This window comes from Dipodomys merriami, unplaced genomic scaffold (assembly GCF_024711535.1).
Source record: "Dipodomys merriami isolate MVZ:Mamm:240054 unplaced genomic scaffold, mDipMer1.0.p SCAF_33, whole genome shotgun sequence".
NCBI classification, from domain to species: Eukaryota; Metazoa; Chordata; class Mammalia; order Rodentia; family Heteromyidae; genus Dipodomys; species Dipodomys merriami.
In genome coordinates, this window is record NW_027204826.1 from 6,492,855 (window position 1) to 6,505,659 (window position 12,805).

Below are 12,805 nucleotides of genomic sequence, written 5' to 3' on the forward strand. Positions count from 1 at the left end.
TTTTCTTTTGAAATGATCATATGATCTTCCAATTATTTTCTAAAAACGTTTTATCTGATGAATATAACCCCCCAAAAGGTATGCTATAATTCTCAATATTACCAGAAACAATTTTTACTAACATCAAAGGTATTGTTAAAGAAAAGCATTGAGCCAATACCATTGAGCCAATCATTTTTGGTGCATTCTAGAAGACAAGCACTTCTAACCTGAACCAGACAGTAGCTGCACACTTAGTTCCTTAAATTCTCCAAACCACCTGGTGTAGCACCTACCACTTCCATCACGTGAGCACTCCACTGAGACAGCAGCTGCAGGCCCTGCAGAGCTAGGTCAAACAGCTTCCGGTACTCGGCATCTGTCTTCTGGGCCTCCTGGCGGCCTGATCCCGTGACCACCTAGGCACACAGGCACACAGGCACGAGCATCAGGAGAAAACTATACATCCATGCAATCCACTCCAGGAACCCTCCCAAAGTCACAGGTGCAAAAGATCCAAAAATGGGCAAAGGATCTCAACACATTTTGTTTTGTTTGATAAAAGGGCTCATTATGTAGCCCAGGCTCTCTTCCAACAATTCATGATTGCCTCCTGAGTGCTGGTGTTCCAAGAAGGAACGCACTACCGTGCTTTTTATCCACATAGCACTTAAGATAGATCCTAGGGCTTTTCACACAGTAGGCAAGCACTCTAGTAGCGAGCTACTGGCCTGGCCCCTGAATAGATTCTGCACAAAAGACTTATAACTGAGCCAATGAGCACATGAAAGCATGGTTGTCATCATGAGTGAAAAGGGAAATAGCAACTCTGAATACAGCCAGCTACCACTTCAGATCTGCCAGAATCAAATAAGCCAGGAGCCAGGAGCCCAGGCTTGCATTTCTAGTTACTCAGGAGGCTGAGATCTGAAGATTGTAGTTTGAAGCCATGTGGGGCAGAAAAGCCCATGAAATTCTTATTTCAATTAACCACCAAAAAGCGGGAAGTGGAGCTATGGCTCAAGTGTTACAGTGCCATCCATGAATGTAAGGGACAGCCTACAGAGCTTGAGTTTAAGCTCCTGTACTAGCTAAATTACTAAATTACTTCATTTAATAAAAAATAAATAAATAGGGGCTGGGAAGGTGGCTCAGTGGTAGAATGCTTGTCTTGCATGCCTGAGGCCCTGGGTTTGATTCCTCAGCACCACATAAGCAGAAAAAGCCACAAGTGGTGGTATGGCTCAAGTGGTAGAGTGCTAGCCTTGAGCTGAAGAGCTGAGGGACAGCGCCCAGGCTCAGAGTTCAGGCCCCATGACCGACTAAATAAACAAATAAATAAATAAATGTGAAGCCAGCACCAGTGGCTCATACCTATAATCCTAACTGCTCAGGAGGCTGAGATCTGAGGATCACAGTTCAAATAAAAGTCCATGAGACTCTTATCTACAATAAACTACTAAAAAAGCTAGAAGTGGAGCCCACAGCCTGGAACAAAAAAAAAAAAAAAACCTCAGGAACATCTCCCAGGCTCTGAGCTCAAGCCTTAGGATAGGCACAAACACACACATTAAAAAAAAAAAAAAAAAATCCATGAAATTCTTATCTCTAATTAGCCACCAAAAAGCTGAAATGGAGCTGTGACTCAAGTGGCAGAGCACCAACCTTGAGCAAAAGAGCTCAGGGACACGGCTTAGGCCCTGAAGTCCAAGCTCCATTACCAGCGACAGAATAAAATTTGAAAAGTGAGTCTTTTTGACCCCAGTTCCCCCCTGGCTGTGGTGTCGTGGTGGGCAGTACCTCACTGTTGCTGTAGCGCGCCAGCTCTGAGATGAAGCGCATGTGGTCTTCCCGGATCTGGATCATCTGCTCACAGATGTTGTACTGAGGGCTGCTGCTTGAAGACGTGCAGGTCCACCTGGGTGTGAGGCAGAGGCTTGTGTTACCACAGGAAGGCTGACACAAGCTAATGCACTGCCCAGGCCCGGGCAGCTGTGGGCACTGTGCAGAGTACGAGGAACAATACCATCGTTTTACATGTTTAAAGAATTGCTGAAACTAACCCCTCCCCCCTCCATAAAGAACATAACACTGAACTATTTACTCTCTTCCTTTACAGAGAAGGTTTCCCAACTCCAGACTGAGATACATTAGCTATCAAAACCATGGCTAAAAGGCAACCCCAGGCTGCTCTGGGCACATACAAATAAAAATATACTATAAGACTCAATGGGCTATGTGGAATCTACAATAAAAAGTACTTTGTTGCCAGGTGCTGGTGGCTCACGCCTGTAATCAAAGCTCCTCAGGAAGGTAAGATCGAGGATCACAGTTTGAAGCCAGCTCGGGCAAGAAAGTCCATAAGACTCTTATCTCCAATGAACCATCAGAAAACTGGAAGTGGTGCTATGGCTCAAAGTGGTAGAGCACTAGTCTTGGGTGAAAAAGAGCTCAGAGACAGTGCCCAGGTCCTGAGTTCAAGCCCTGTGACTAACAAAGTATTTTGTCAGTTGGGCACTGGTAGCTCATGCTTAAAATCTAGCTACTCAGGAGGCTGAGATCTAACAATCGAGGTTTTAAGTCAGCCCCGGAAGAAAAATCTGCGAGACTCTTATCACCAATTAGCCAGCAAAAAGCCAAAAGTGTTACTGTGAGTGGTAAGAGTGTCAAACTTGAGTGAAAAAGCCAAGCAAAATGCAGTCCTGAGTTCAAGCCCCACTACCGGCACACAAAAAAAGAAAAATAAATCTCAAAATAACCAATACATATTAATGGGTGGTGATGGGAGTAGGGCTGCCAATCAACCTAAACCCATACACTATTATCAGTAGATATTATTACTCAAGTAGATTTTAAAAAGTATTGCGTGTTGAGGTTCATATGTAATAGTGAGCTATAAACCCCTAAGGAAAGAAGTTGCCAACTTTCTCTGTCTAGGGTGGAAGATTTGTGGGCTACCTCTTCCCTGTCAAATCCATCAGAGTCACTATGTGTTTTGGTTTTTACAATATCCTTTGATGTCACACAAACAAAAAAGAGGCTAGACACCCGGGGACAATTTTATAAAACTGTTAAGATACACACGTTTTGCAGGGTCACGGGGGACAACTTTGTTTGCAGGGTTTGTTAGAAAGCACGGAGTGTATTTTACACTTCTACATTCTACAAGCCAGGAGAAACATGTGGAATGATAAAAATGTTCTAAATCTGTGCTAATCCACTTACCCTAACTACTAAACACTAGAAGTATGGTTGCTTTCCTAAGCAAACTAAAAATCTAACTGGATTTTTCCATGAGTTTAAATGTAAATAGCGACATGTGGAAAGGTATTGAAAGTACTGGCTAGTATTGAAAAGTATTGGATAGTCAGTTCTGCAATGTAGGGCATTTGGATTAGTACTCTAAGTTCATTCAGTACGACAGTCACAAGCATACAGAGTTGCTAGGATGGTACAGATAGGTCTCTATTCAGGTTTACTCTCCTCCTACCGAGATTTATTTTCCTCATAGTGGGCGCTGGTCTTGATGTATCTTGCCAGTTCTATTTGCATGTCCCCAAACAGTGGAACAACTTGAAGTTGCTGTATTCAAAGAACAAACAAAAAGTAGGATCATATGGATATTTAGCCACAAAATACATAAATAATAAGAAAAGGTCTAATGTGAATAGTTTGGATTGAATGCTGCCTCTTGCAAAACACTGAACCAAAAAAAAAAAAACCAAAACCTGTAAATAACTTCTATGTTCATCTTGAAAAGAATGAACTATGGAACAAAAAGAATAAAATAGATGGAAAAAGTATTCAAACATTAGCATTCATCTACGTTGTTGGTCCATACAGAGTCACAGACACAAAATCAACTTCATTTCTCAAGAATAGCAACAATCAAGTAGATGATGAAAATTTACAGACACAATTTGCAATAGCATAAAAAAAACTTTAAAAATATGTCTAAGTAAAGCTACATCACCTCAAAAAGATTTTTCTCAATGAATGGAGCAAGTGCTCACTTGTATGTACTAGAAGGCTTGGTATCTTGTTTTTATTTGCTTTATTCCACATTTTTAATGGTGTTGGGGATCAAACCTAGTGCCTTCTGCATGCTAAGCAAAAGGTCTACCAGTGAGCTCTATTTCTAGCTGGCCATCTGTATGTTCAATGGAATCCCAATCAGTACTCTGGAAGGAAGTGCTTTTATGTCTAAATCTACAAACTAAGGTCTAAATTGTATCTCCAAAGGATGACATCTAAAAACATCTGGATGGACAAAACTGGAAGAGGTTCTCTTCAAGATAAGCATGCCTCTGAAGCCTAGTTAAGGCAGTATGGTCCCAGAGTGAGGAAAGACTGAACAGGTCAGATCCCCAAGCCAGTCAGTGTAGGGAGCCAAAAGTTGAGTCTCTCAACATAATAGGCTTGACTATCTCACTGGAACATCTTGAGGCTGAGTTTACAGAATCCTACCCTCATCCTGCCCTAAGCAAACATCCTGCAGCTGCTATGGCCAATGAAAAAGCTTCCTTAACAGCCAATGAAAAATCTTCCTTAACAGCCAATGAAAAAGCTTCCTTATTCCAAGCATATAAATATCCCTGTGTAAAAAATAAAAATTTGCAGCTTGATCAGAACCCTTATCTTGCTGTCATTCTTCGTGTCTCTTGTCCCTTCATTCCTTCTAGCTTAGGTTCACTGCCCTTGTTGACGTCCTGCAGGTCGGGACAAGTCAGAACCTGACCATGGCCGCTGAACAACAGAGCAGTAGGTGGTGTGTGCACCAAAGGCGCAGGGTCAACTGGGTATTTTCCAAATTAGGAAAAAAGCCATGAAAGTCAATCCCAACCCCACACCATACACTGAAACCAGTTCCAGATGGATGGTAGGTCTAGAAGAGAAAGGGAACAATGCTTCTAGGAAATAACGCAGAGGAAAATTCTCATAATTCTGTCTACAGAGATTTTTCTTTTTGTCCATTGTAGGGCATGAACTCAGGGCCTGGGCACTGTTCCTGAGTTCATTAAAAAATAAAAAAAAGCAAATCCAGGTTCCTACAAAAAAATTGAGTGCAAGTAACCAGACACAAAATAAATAAATAAATACATGAAATCAATGTGGCAGAGCAGAAAAACCAGAGATCAGCCTCCTTTGCAAATGGGAGATTAAGCCCCGGGGTGTCCCAACATGCATCACAATCATGCTGGGGTTCACTAAGCAAGAATTCAAGCTGCACACGTCAGTAGAAACATTTTTCTCCCCAGTGCTAGAGATCAGACAGAAACATATCAAAATACATAGACACCTAAAACTCACCTTGAAATACTTGTCAATTTTGGATAAATTTATTCTTTTCTTGGCATCAAGTTTATAAATGTTACTGACACTTCCGTCCATCAAATATAAACCAAATCCCATGACCTGCAAAACCACAAGACAATGCAGTAACATTCAAATCTGTGAACTGACCCACATAGATTTACCCTGATACAGCGGAGAACCTTCACTTCCCAAGTCACTCTTCTTTTTAACAAAGTGCCTAAGATTGGGGCACGCGTGGCTCATGCTTGTAATCTCAGCTACTCAGGAGGCTGAGATCTGAACATAAGAGATTCAAACAAGCCTGGGCAGAAAAATCTGTGAGTATCTTATCTCTAATGAACGACCAAAAAGCCAGAAATGGAGCTGTCACTGGAGCGGCAGAGTGCCGGCCTTGCAAAAAAGCTACGTGAGAGTAAGAGGTTCTGAGTTCAAGTCCTAGTACTGGCGGTATACAGACATACACATAAAAGATACTTTATAGCTGGTGCTCAGGTTTTCCCCACTGAAACCATTTTACAAAGGGCCTGATGGTTTCCAAGCCAGCTATTAAAAAAACAAAGAAGCAAATCTACTCCCTTAAACAGTGCAGTTGGGGTCATCTAGAACTGCTATGTCCCATAGGTAAGCTGGAGCTGGGAAGGTGGCTCGGTGGTAGATGATTTGAAGCAGAGAATGTGCATAAACCATATGCTCAGACTAAGGCCTTGGGCACCCATGGATTTTGATACAAGTAAGAGTCCTGGCACCAATTCCTTATAGACAAGTAGGGACGACTGTATTCAATTCTTAGGGGGTCACATCTTTAAGAAGGGGGATGTCACACAGCTTTTCCTAAAGGCAGCTTAATACTGAGAAAATCCTTGATACAGGACCTTCTGCATCCTAAGTATCTTCTCCTGGGGTCAATGGGTGGCTGTGTCTGTATACTTAACAGCATGAGAATTTAAAAATATGCAGAAGTGATAGCTGGAACCCCAGCAGCCATATTGCACCATGAAGCAACACATGGTGATAGCAGAACAACGGAACCACAAGATGATGTACAGCCTTTGCGTGCGGCTGTGTTTGCTCCATGCTGCCGCCTGTCCCTCCCCACACACACGTACTTTGAGAAGCATGTGTTTCTCACTAGGCGTCAAGTACATCCTGTTCTCATAGTAGTCCACACACAGATTCACAATGTCTGCCAGGAGCTCTTCATAGCCAGAGATCACCTCGAGCTGCTGCTGCAGAGACTGAAAGAGAGAGAGAGAGAGGGGCATGTCAGCCCCAGCGGTGACCTGGCCCATGGGCAGTGCATCGAGAACCACGCCTTACTTGTGTGATCTTGTTGTGGTTGGCCAGGAACATGGACAAATTCTGCGACTCCTGGATGGACTGTGGATCTGCCATTTTGCGTAGAAACTGAGCAGCCCTAGAATGCAAAAACCATCTCAGAATGCATGAACACACTGACTCAAGAGAAAAACACTTGTTGCTGGGCGCCCGTGGCTCACAGCTATAATCCCAGCTACTCAGGAGGCTGAGATATGAGGATCGAGATTCAACGTGAGTCTGGGCTAGTGCAGGAGCTCCTCCTGCAAATGTTTCCACCACTGTAACTTACCATGAGGGGAACAGCCCAAAGGGGATGGGCCAGGGTGCTTGCGCTAAAATAACCTCTATTCATCATAAAGTTAAGACTCCCTCAGGCCTTTTGCCACAGCATCAAAAAGCCTTCTTCTCCAAGAACTCTCTTAGCTTCTGAAAGGAAGCCTCTATCCAGAGAACCTGAGGCTTAGCTGATCTGGAGATCTGCTTGCTGGCCCATGAGTCATGCTTGAACACTGCCACCATGGGACATGCCAGTCACAAAAGATGAGAAGAGTTGGTGGCTTTTTCTCTGAAGAGCACACTGCACTCCTGCCCCAGTTTGGTGAAGAATCTGCCTGCCTCCTGGCCCAGCTGTTGTCAAAGCCAAGAACTTGTATTCTAACGAGCAAGTTCTGCATTTGGTTTTGTTTTTGCTGGTCCTGAGGCTTGAACTCTGGGCCTGGGCACTGTCCCTGAACTTCTTTTGCTCAAGGTAAGAGCACTACTACTTGAGCCACAGCACCACTTCTGGCTTTTTTCAGTAGTTTCTTGGAGACAAGATCTCACCGAGTTTCCTGCCCAGGCTGGCTTGTGAGCCTCAGATCTCAGCCTCATGAGCAGCTAAGATTACAGGCGTGAGCCACCGGCACCCGGCCAGGTCTGCATTTTGTCCACATCCATCTTCTCGGGGTAGGGTGCATATAACAGTCCCATGATTGACAAATAACTGCTGTCAACCAGGGACGGTGGTGATTTTAGCCCAAGGCTGAACCGGACCTCCTCTGGGTGGGTCTGCAGCCTGTGTGGGTTAGGAACTCACCTCTTGTAGGCTGAGTGGTCATTTTTCACGCTGCACTTCATGTTCTTCAGCTCATCCAACACGGCGAACATGTTGATGAATTTGCCCAGAGTGATCAGGTAGGCTTCCGACACAAAGTCCTTCCTCCTCTCCGCATGGCACAGACGCCTAACCTCCCCACAGAAGCGCTCGATGGCATTTCTCTGAGCAGAAGAAAGGGGAAGGCAGAAGGCACACTGTCAATGGTACATGAAATCCATAGCCTGCTTCCAGCACAACCCTGCATTCACCATCATTCATTGATAAAATACCAACCCTGCCAAGCACCCATGGCTCACACCTGTAATCTTTACTACTCAGGAGACTAAAGATCTGAGGATCACAATTCAAAGCTAGCCTGGGCTGGAAAGTCCAAGAGATTCTTGTTTCCAACTAAGCAGCAAAAAGTCAGAAGTAGAGGTGTGGCCCAAGTGGTAGAGCACCAACCTTGATTGAAAAAAGCTGAGGGACAATACCCAGGCCCTGAGTTCAAGCCCTAGTACTGACCAAAAACAAAATTCCACCCCAACTAAGGCTCTAGGGCTGTCTTACAACTCAGGGAGACTCTTGTCTATAAAGCAATTTCCAGGCATTTGCTCCGTAACAACCATTATTTTGTATGTAATCAACTATGTCCCTAAAGTGACAGACTTTTACAAATTTGCTGATTACTCAGCAAAACTGTGCTAGGTGCCAGTGGCTCACACCTGTAATCCTAGCTACTCAGGAAGCTGGGTATGAAGAAATGTAGTTCAAAGCCAGCTTGGAAAAAAAAGCCAATGAGACTTTTTATCTCAACCACCAAAGAGCCAAAGCGGCTGCCAGGAGCACAAAAGCCAAGTGAGTGTAAGGCTCAGAGGTCAAGCCCCAACACCGACACAAAACCAAACGCTAAGATATATGGAGGTTGTAACTTTCAGATGTGGAAAAGTAAGGGAGATTTTTCTCTTGCCAATTTTGAAAATAGTTCTATTTTCTCCTTTTAAAGGCAAACTAACAATTAAAAATCTTTAGAGATTTTCAAACGACTTCTTTGCAGAACTAGTAAGTCCCTTCTACAGACACTTTTACTCCCCAAGGTTCAAAGGAGACCCTGGTCACAAGGAAAGACCGAGAATCAAAAAACCCACCACCAGCCAGGCACCAGTGGTTCACACCTGTAATCCTAACTACTCTGGAGGCTGACATCTGAGGATTGTGGTTCGAAGCCAGCCTGGGGAAAGAAAGTCTGTGCAATTCTCATCTCCAATTAACTGCCAAAAAAAAGAGTTGGAAGTGGAGCTGTGGCTCAAGTGGTAGAAAGCTAACTTTGAGTGAAAAAGCTTAGGGACAGCACCCAGGCCCTGAGTTCAAGCTGCAGGGCTGGCACAAAAGTAAAAAACAAAAACACTGAAAATACCAGATCCACATTATGCTTGGGTCTGGCAGGAAACAGGCTTCTTTGGAGGAAATAAGGAAATAAGTATTCGCTCTCAAGTCAGAAGAAGTGTTTCCTCTAAATGGCTGAGTAAAGCTGAGACCCCGGATGGCTTTAGTCTCTTCCCCTCCACCACCACTGTGGCTGCTCTAACTATACATTCTCTGTTCCCACTCCCTGACACTGAACTCCTCCAGTTACTTTGCTGTCTTACCTGGAAGTACATAAAATTCATCAGTTTTGTGACCTCCGGCTCCAGAACTTCTACAGTTTTCTCATAGATTTCCACTCTATTAGGCTGTTCATTACATTTCACCTGGGAAGAGGGGGAAAACAACAAAAACCACTGAGACTTCACTCCAGGTGAAACTAACCGGTTTACTGAAGCTGGGCTTCCCACTGGCTGGGCTGAGGGAAAGTGAGGGTGTGGCCTATTGGGTGGGGGTGTGGCCTGGAAGAGACCAGGGGTGTGGCCTGGTGAGGTTGGGGGTGTGGCCTAGCAGAGACGGGGGTGTGGCCAGTGGGGGTGGACGCAGGATTGGCAGCAATGGTGTACAGGGCACCTGAGGGATAGCCCGGGAGCAGCTCCTCCAGGTATACAACATGACAGCGTATTCTTGGCCTTCTTCCAGCATCTCATTCTGCAGGACACACAGAGGGGGGGGGGAAAAAGGCAGGTAGGTGAACAGGAAAATAGGAGATGCCAAATTGCTGAAATCTAGACAAAGTGCCAAAAGCCATACTAATGCTCCCTTTAGGAAACCTAAAGGGACAAGAGACAGGCTTCTAAGAGGCTGATGGTGATGTGGGAACAGGTCCACCTTGAGCAGCAGCACCACCACCTCCCCCCGCCACCCCGCGCGCACACACACACAGACACCGGCCACAGCTTTTGCAGAGTGGAGAGGGGTATGAATGACACTTAGCAATCTCTGAGCAGGCACTACAGGTACTATGTCTAAGCTCCACTCACGCTTAAACTATAAGACCTGAGACTGAGGACACAGGACTCAGAGTAAAGAGCCTACCCAATCCAGAATAGAGAACATGGGAAGCCGGGTGCCTGTAATCTTAACTCCTTAAGGAGGTTGAAATCTGAGGATCACAGTTTGAAACCAGCAGGGGCAGGGAAGTCCTTACAATTCTCATCTCCAATTAACCACACAAAGCCAGAAGGGGTGCTGTGGCTCAAGAGGTAGAGTGCTAATTTTAGGCAGAAAAGGCTAAGGGATAGCCCTCAGGCTCTCAATTCAAACACTTGTACTGGCACACACACACACACACACACACACAAAACTAAAAAAAACTTAAAAAATGGAGTTACATTACCATGCTCGAGTGCACAGTGGCTTGTTCAATGTATCTTGCGATGCCGGTGACAAATGCATTTCTGTCTTCAAAGTTGGTGTTGAAATTTGGCTAAAGGGAAGAGAAAACAGATGATCACATAAAGCTCAGGGCCACTGGCTGTAGGCCCCACACCTGTTCAAGGCCCCACCTGGTAGAGCAGCGAGGATGGTGGGGGCTCAATGCACGGCTGCTGGTCCGGCAGAGGCAGCTCCTCCAGGAGGTCCACGTTGGAAAGTGCATCCTCCAGGGTCACCTGGGCAGCCATCCTGGACTAGAACAAAATTCACAGTCCCCTCTTCAGCTGCACTGCGGACTGAGAGGCCAGGCTACGTGGACCATACATAGGGCGGTCACAGGTAGGGGTGTGGCGTGCAGGGTGAGCCAGGAGATGGCTAGTATCAAGGGAGAGAAAGCACTTAATTGGCTCTGATCCTGAACTGGACTTGGGTGGCAGTGCTGAGCCAGAATGGGAAGCCCAGGGCTGAATCTCTTCCTAATTCCAGGCTGCAGACAACAAAGGTGGTATGGACCAAACCAAGTGCCACTGGTGATACCTGTAATCCAAGCTACCCAGGAGGCTGGTTCAAAGCTAGCCTGGGCAGAAAAGACAGAGATTCTTAACTCCAATAATCAGCCAAAAGGCAAAAAAGGAGGTGTGGCTCCAGCCTTGAGTGAGAAAGATCAGGGAGAGTTCTCTGGTCCTGCATTTGAGCCCTAATACTGTCTCTGGTCTCTGTCTCTGTCTCTCTCTCTCACACACACACAAACAAAAACACAAAGGTAGAGTGGAAGTTCAAGGCTAGATGGGGTAAGAACCTTGGGTATGCTGTCCTTGGGGGCCCTGTAGGGTCAGAATTGTCTCCCAAACTGCAGAACTGAAAAGAGAAGGCCCAGGCACATGGGAAGTCCCTAGGTGCAGCGTGGGGAAGAAGGGTAAGCCCACACGACTGCGCGTGAACTTCCAACTCATCCTCAAACAACACAGATGCGATTTGATCTTCACATCTCTGCAACCAAAGATCTCACACAGCACTGCAGAAGCTGTGCAAATGGAACTAATGCCGAGCCATAACCTGCAGAATGAAGCCGAAGTCCAACCAGATTGTTTGCTCTTTATAAATAAAAAAAATATCAGCGAGGGCCAGGTGCTGGTGGCTCAAGCCTATAATCATGGCTAATCAGAAGGCTCAAATCTAAGGATTGTGGTTTGAAGCCAACCTGGGTATGAAAGTCTTGAGACTCTTATCTCCAACTAACCACCCAAAAGGCACAGATGGAGCTGTGGCTCAATAGTAGAGCACTAACATTGAGCAAAAAAGCTCAGGGACAGTTTCCAGGCCCCGAGTTTAAAACCTATGATTAACACACACACACACACCCCTCAAAAATTTTTTTATTTTAAATGAAAGAAATGCATACCCAACTTATCATAGCCCAGCTGCAGAAAACTGAAGCTTAAGGAAAAACAAAAGTCTTGAAAACAGGGAAAAATTATATATCATAGAGGAGAAAAATCTCTAGGAACAACCATGCATTTCTCCCCAGAAACTAGACAGCCAGAGGACATAAAAAGGACTTTTTATAGGTGGGCACAGTAGCTCAGCAGCCTGTAATCCTAGCTACTGAGAAGGCTGAGATCCGAGGATCAAGGTTCAAACTCAGGCCAGGCAGGAAAATCCCTGAGAGTCTAATCACCAATTAAGCACCTAAAGAACCCAGGCCCCGGGTTCAAGTGCCAATTCCAACATACACATACACACATGTTCTCTCTCTCTTTCTCTCTCTCTCTCTCTCAGTGGAATAGTGGACTATGAAAAGTTAGTAATCCTGAGAGAACCCCCCACCCCCCCAAAAAAAACACAAAAAACTACACATAGTATAAAGCAAATAACCTTTAACAAGTAACTTGTAATAAAATTAAAATGAAATACTATGAAATGATCCAATAGTCTAAAAGCAGGCAGAAAAGGAGCTGATGGTATAACTCAGTGGTACACTGTATGCTTAGCATATTCCTGGAACTAATCTTCAGTACAGCTCCCCTTCAAAAAGTGAGAAGAAGAAACAGAGCAAGAACCAAATAACAAGACATAGAATTAGCCAGGCGCCGGTGGCTCAAGCCTGAGTTCCTAGCTACTCAGGAGGATCATGGTTCAGAGCCAGCCTGGGCAGAAAAGTCCACGAGACTCATATTTCCAATAAGTGGCACTGCAGCTCAAGTGGTAAGAGTGCTGGCCTTGAGTACAAAGAGGCTCAGGGACAGTGCCCAGGCCCTGAGTTCAAGCCCACAGACATGCACATATCCAGCCTGGAACATCATCAGAGCAGGCTAG

The 12,805-nt window shown here is 45.1% G+C and overlaps 1 protein-coding gene across 2 annotated transcripts in view; it reads right to left on the reverse strand.

The window, feature by feature from the left end:
* Positions 1-12,805, reverse strand: part of Cyfip1 (cytoplasmic FMR1 interacting protein 1) — a 62,942-nt gene that overhangs the window by 35,500 nt on the left and 14,637 nt on the right. For both annotated transcript variants that reach the window (XM_070043034.1, XM_070043035.1), the window contains exons 2-12: positions 10,621-10,743; positions 10,452-10,541; positions 9,686-9,763; positions 9,337-9,438; positions 7,688-7,869; positions 6,613-6,709; positions 6,402-6,530; positions 5,290-5,394; positions 3,470-3,561; positions 1,780-1,897; positions 276-398 (exon numbers count right to left, since the gene is read on the reverse strand). In XM_070043034.1, the coding sequence (XP_069899135.1) occupies positions 276-398; positions 1,780-1,897; positions 3,470-3,561; positions 5,290-5,394; positions 6,402-6,530; positions 6,613-6,709; positions 7,688-7,869; positions 9,337-9,438; positions 9,686-9,763; positions 10,452-10,541; positions 10,621-10,737 (1,233 nt within the window). In that variant the 5' untranslated portion in view covers positions 10,738-10,743. The remainder of the gene's footprint in view (positions 1-275; positions 399-1,779; positions 1,898-3,469; positions 3,562-5,289; positions 5,395-6,401; positions 6,531-6,612; positions 6,710-7,687; positions 7,870-9,336; positions 9,439-9,685; positions 9,764-10,451; positions 10,542-10,620; positions 10,744-12,805) is intronic.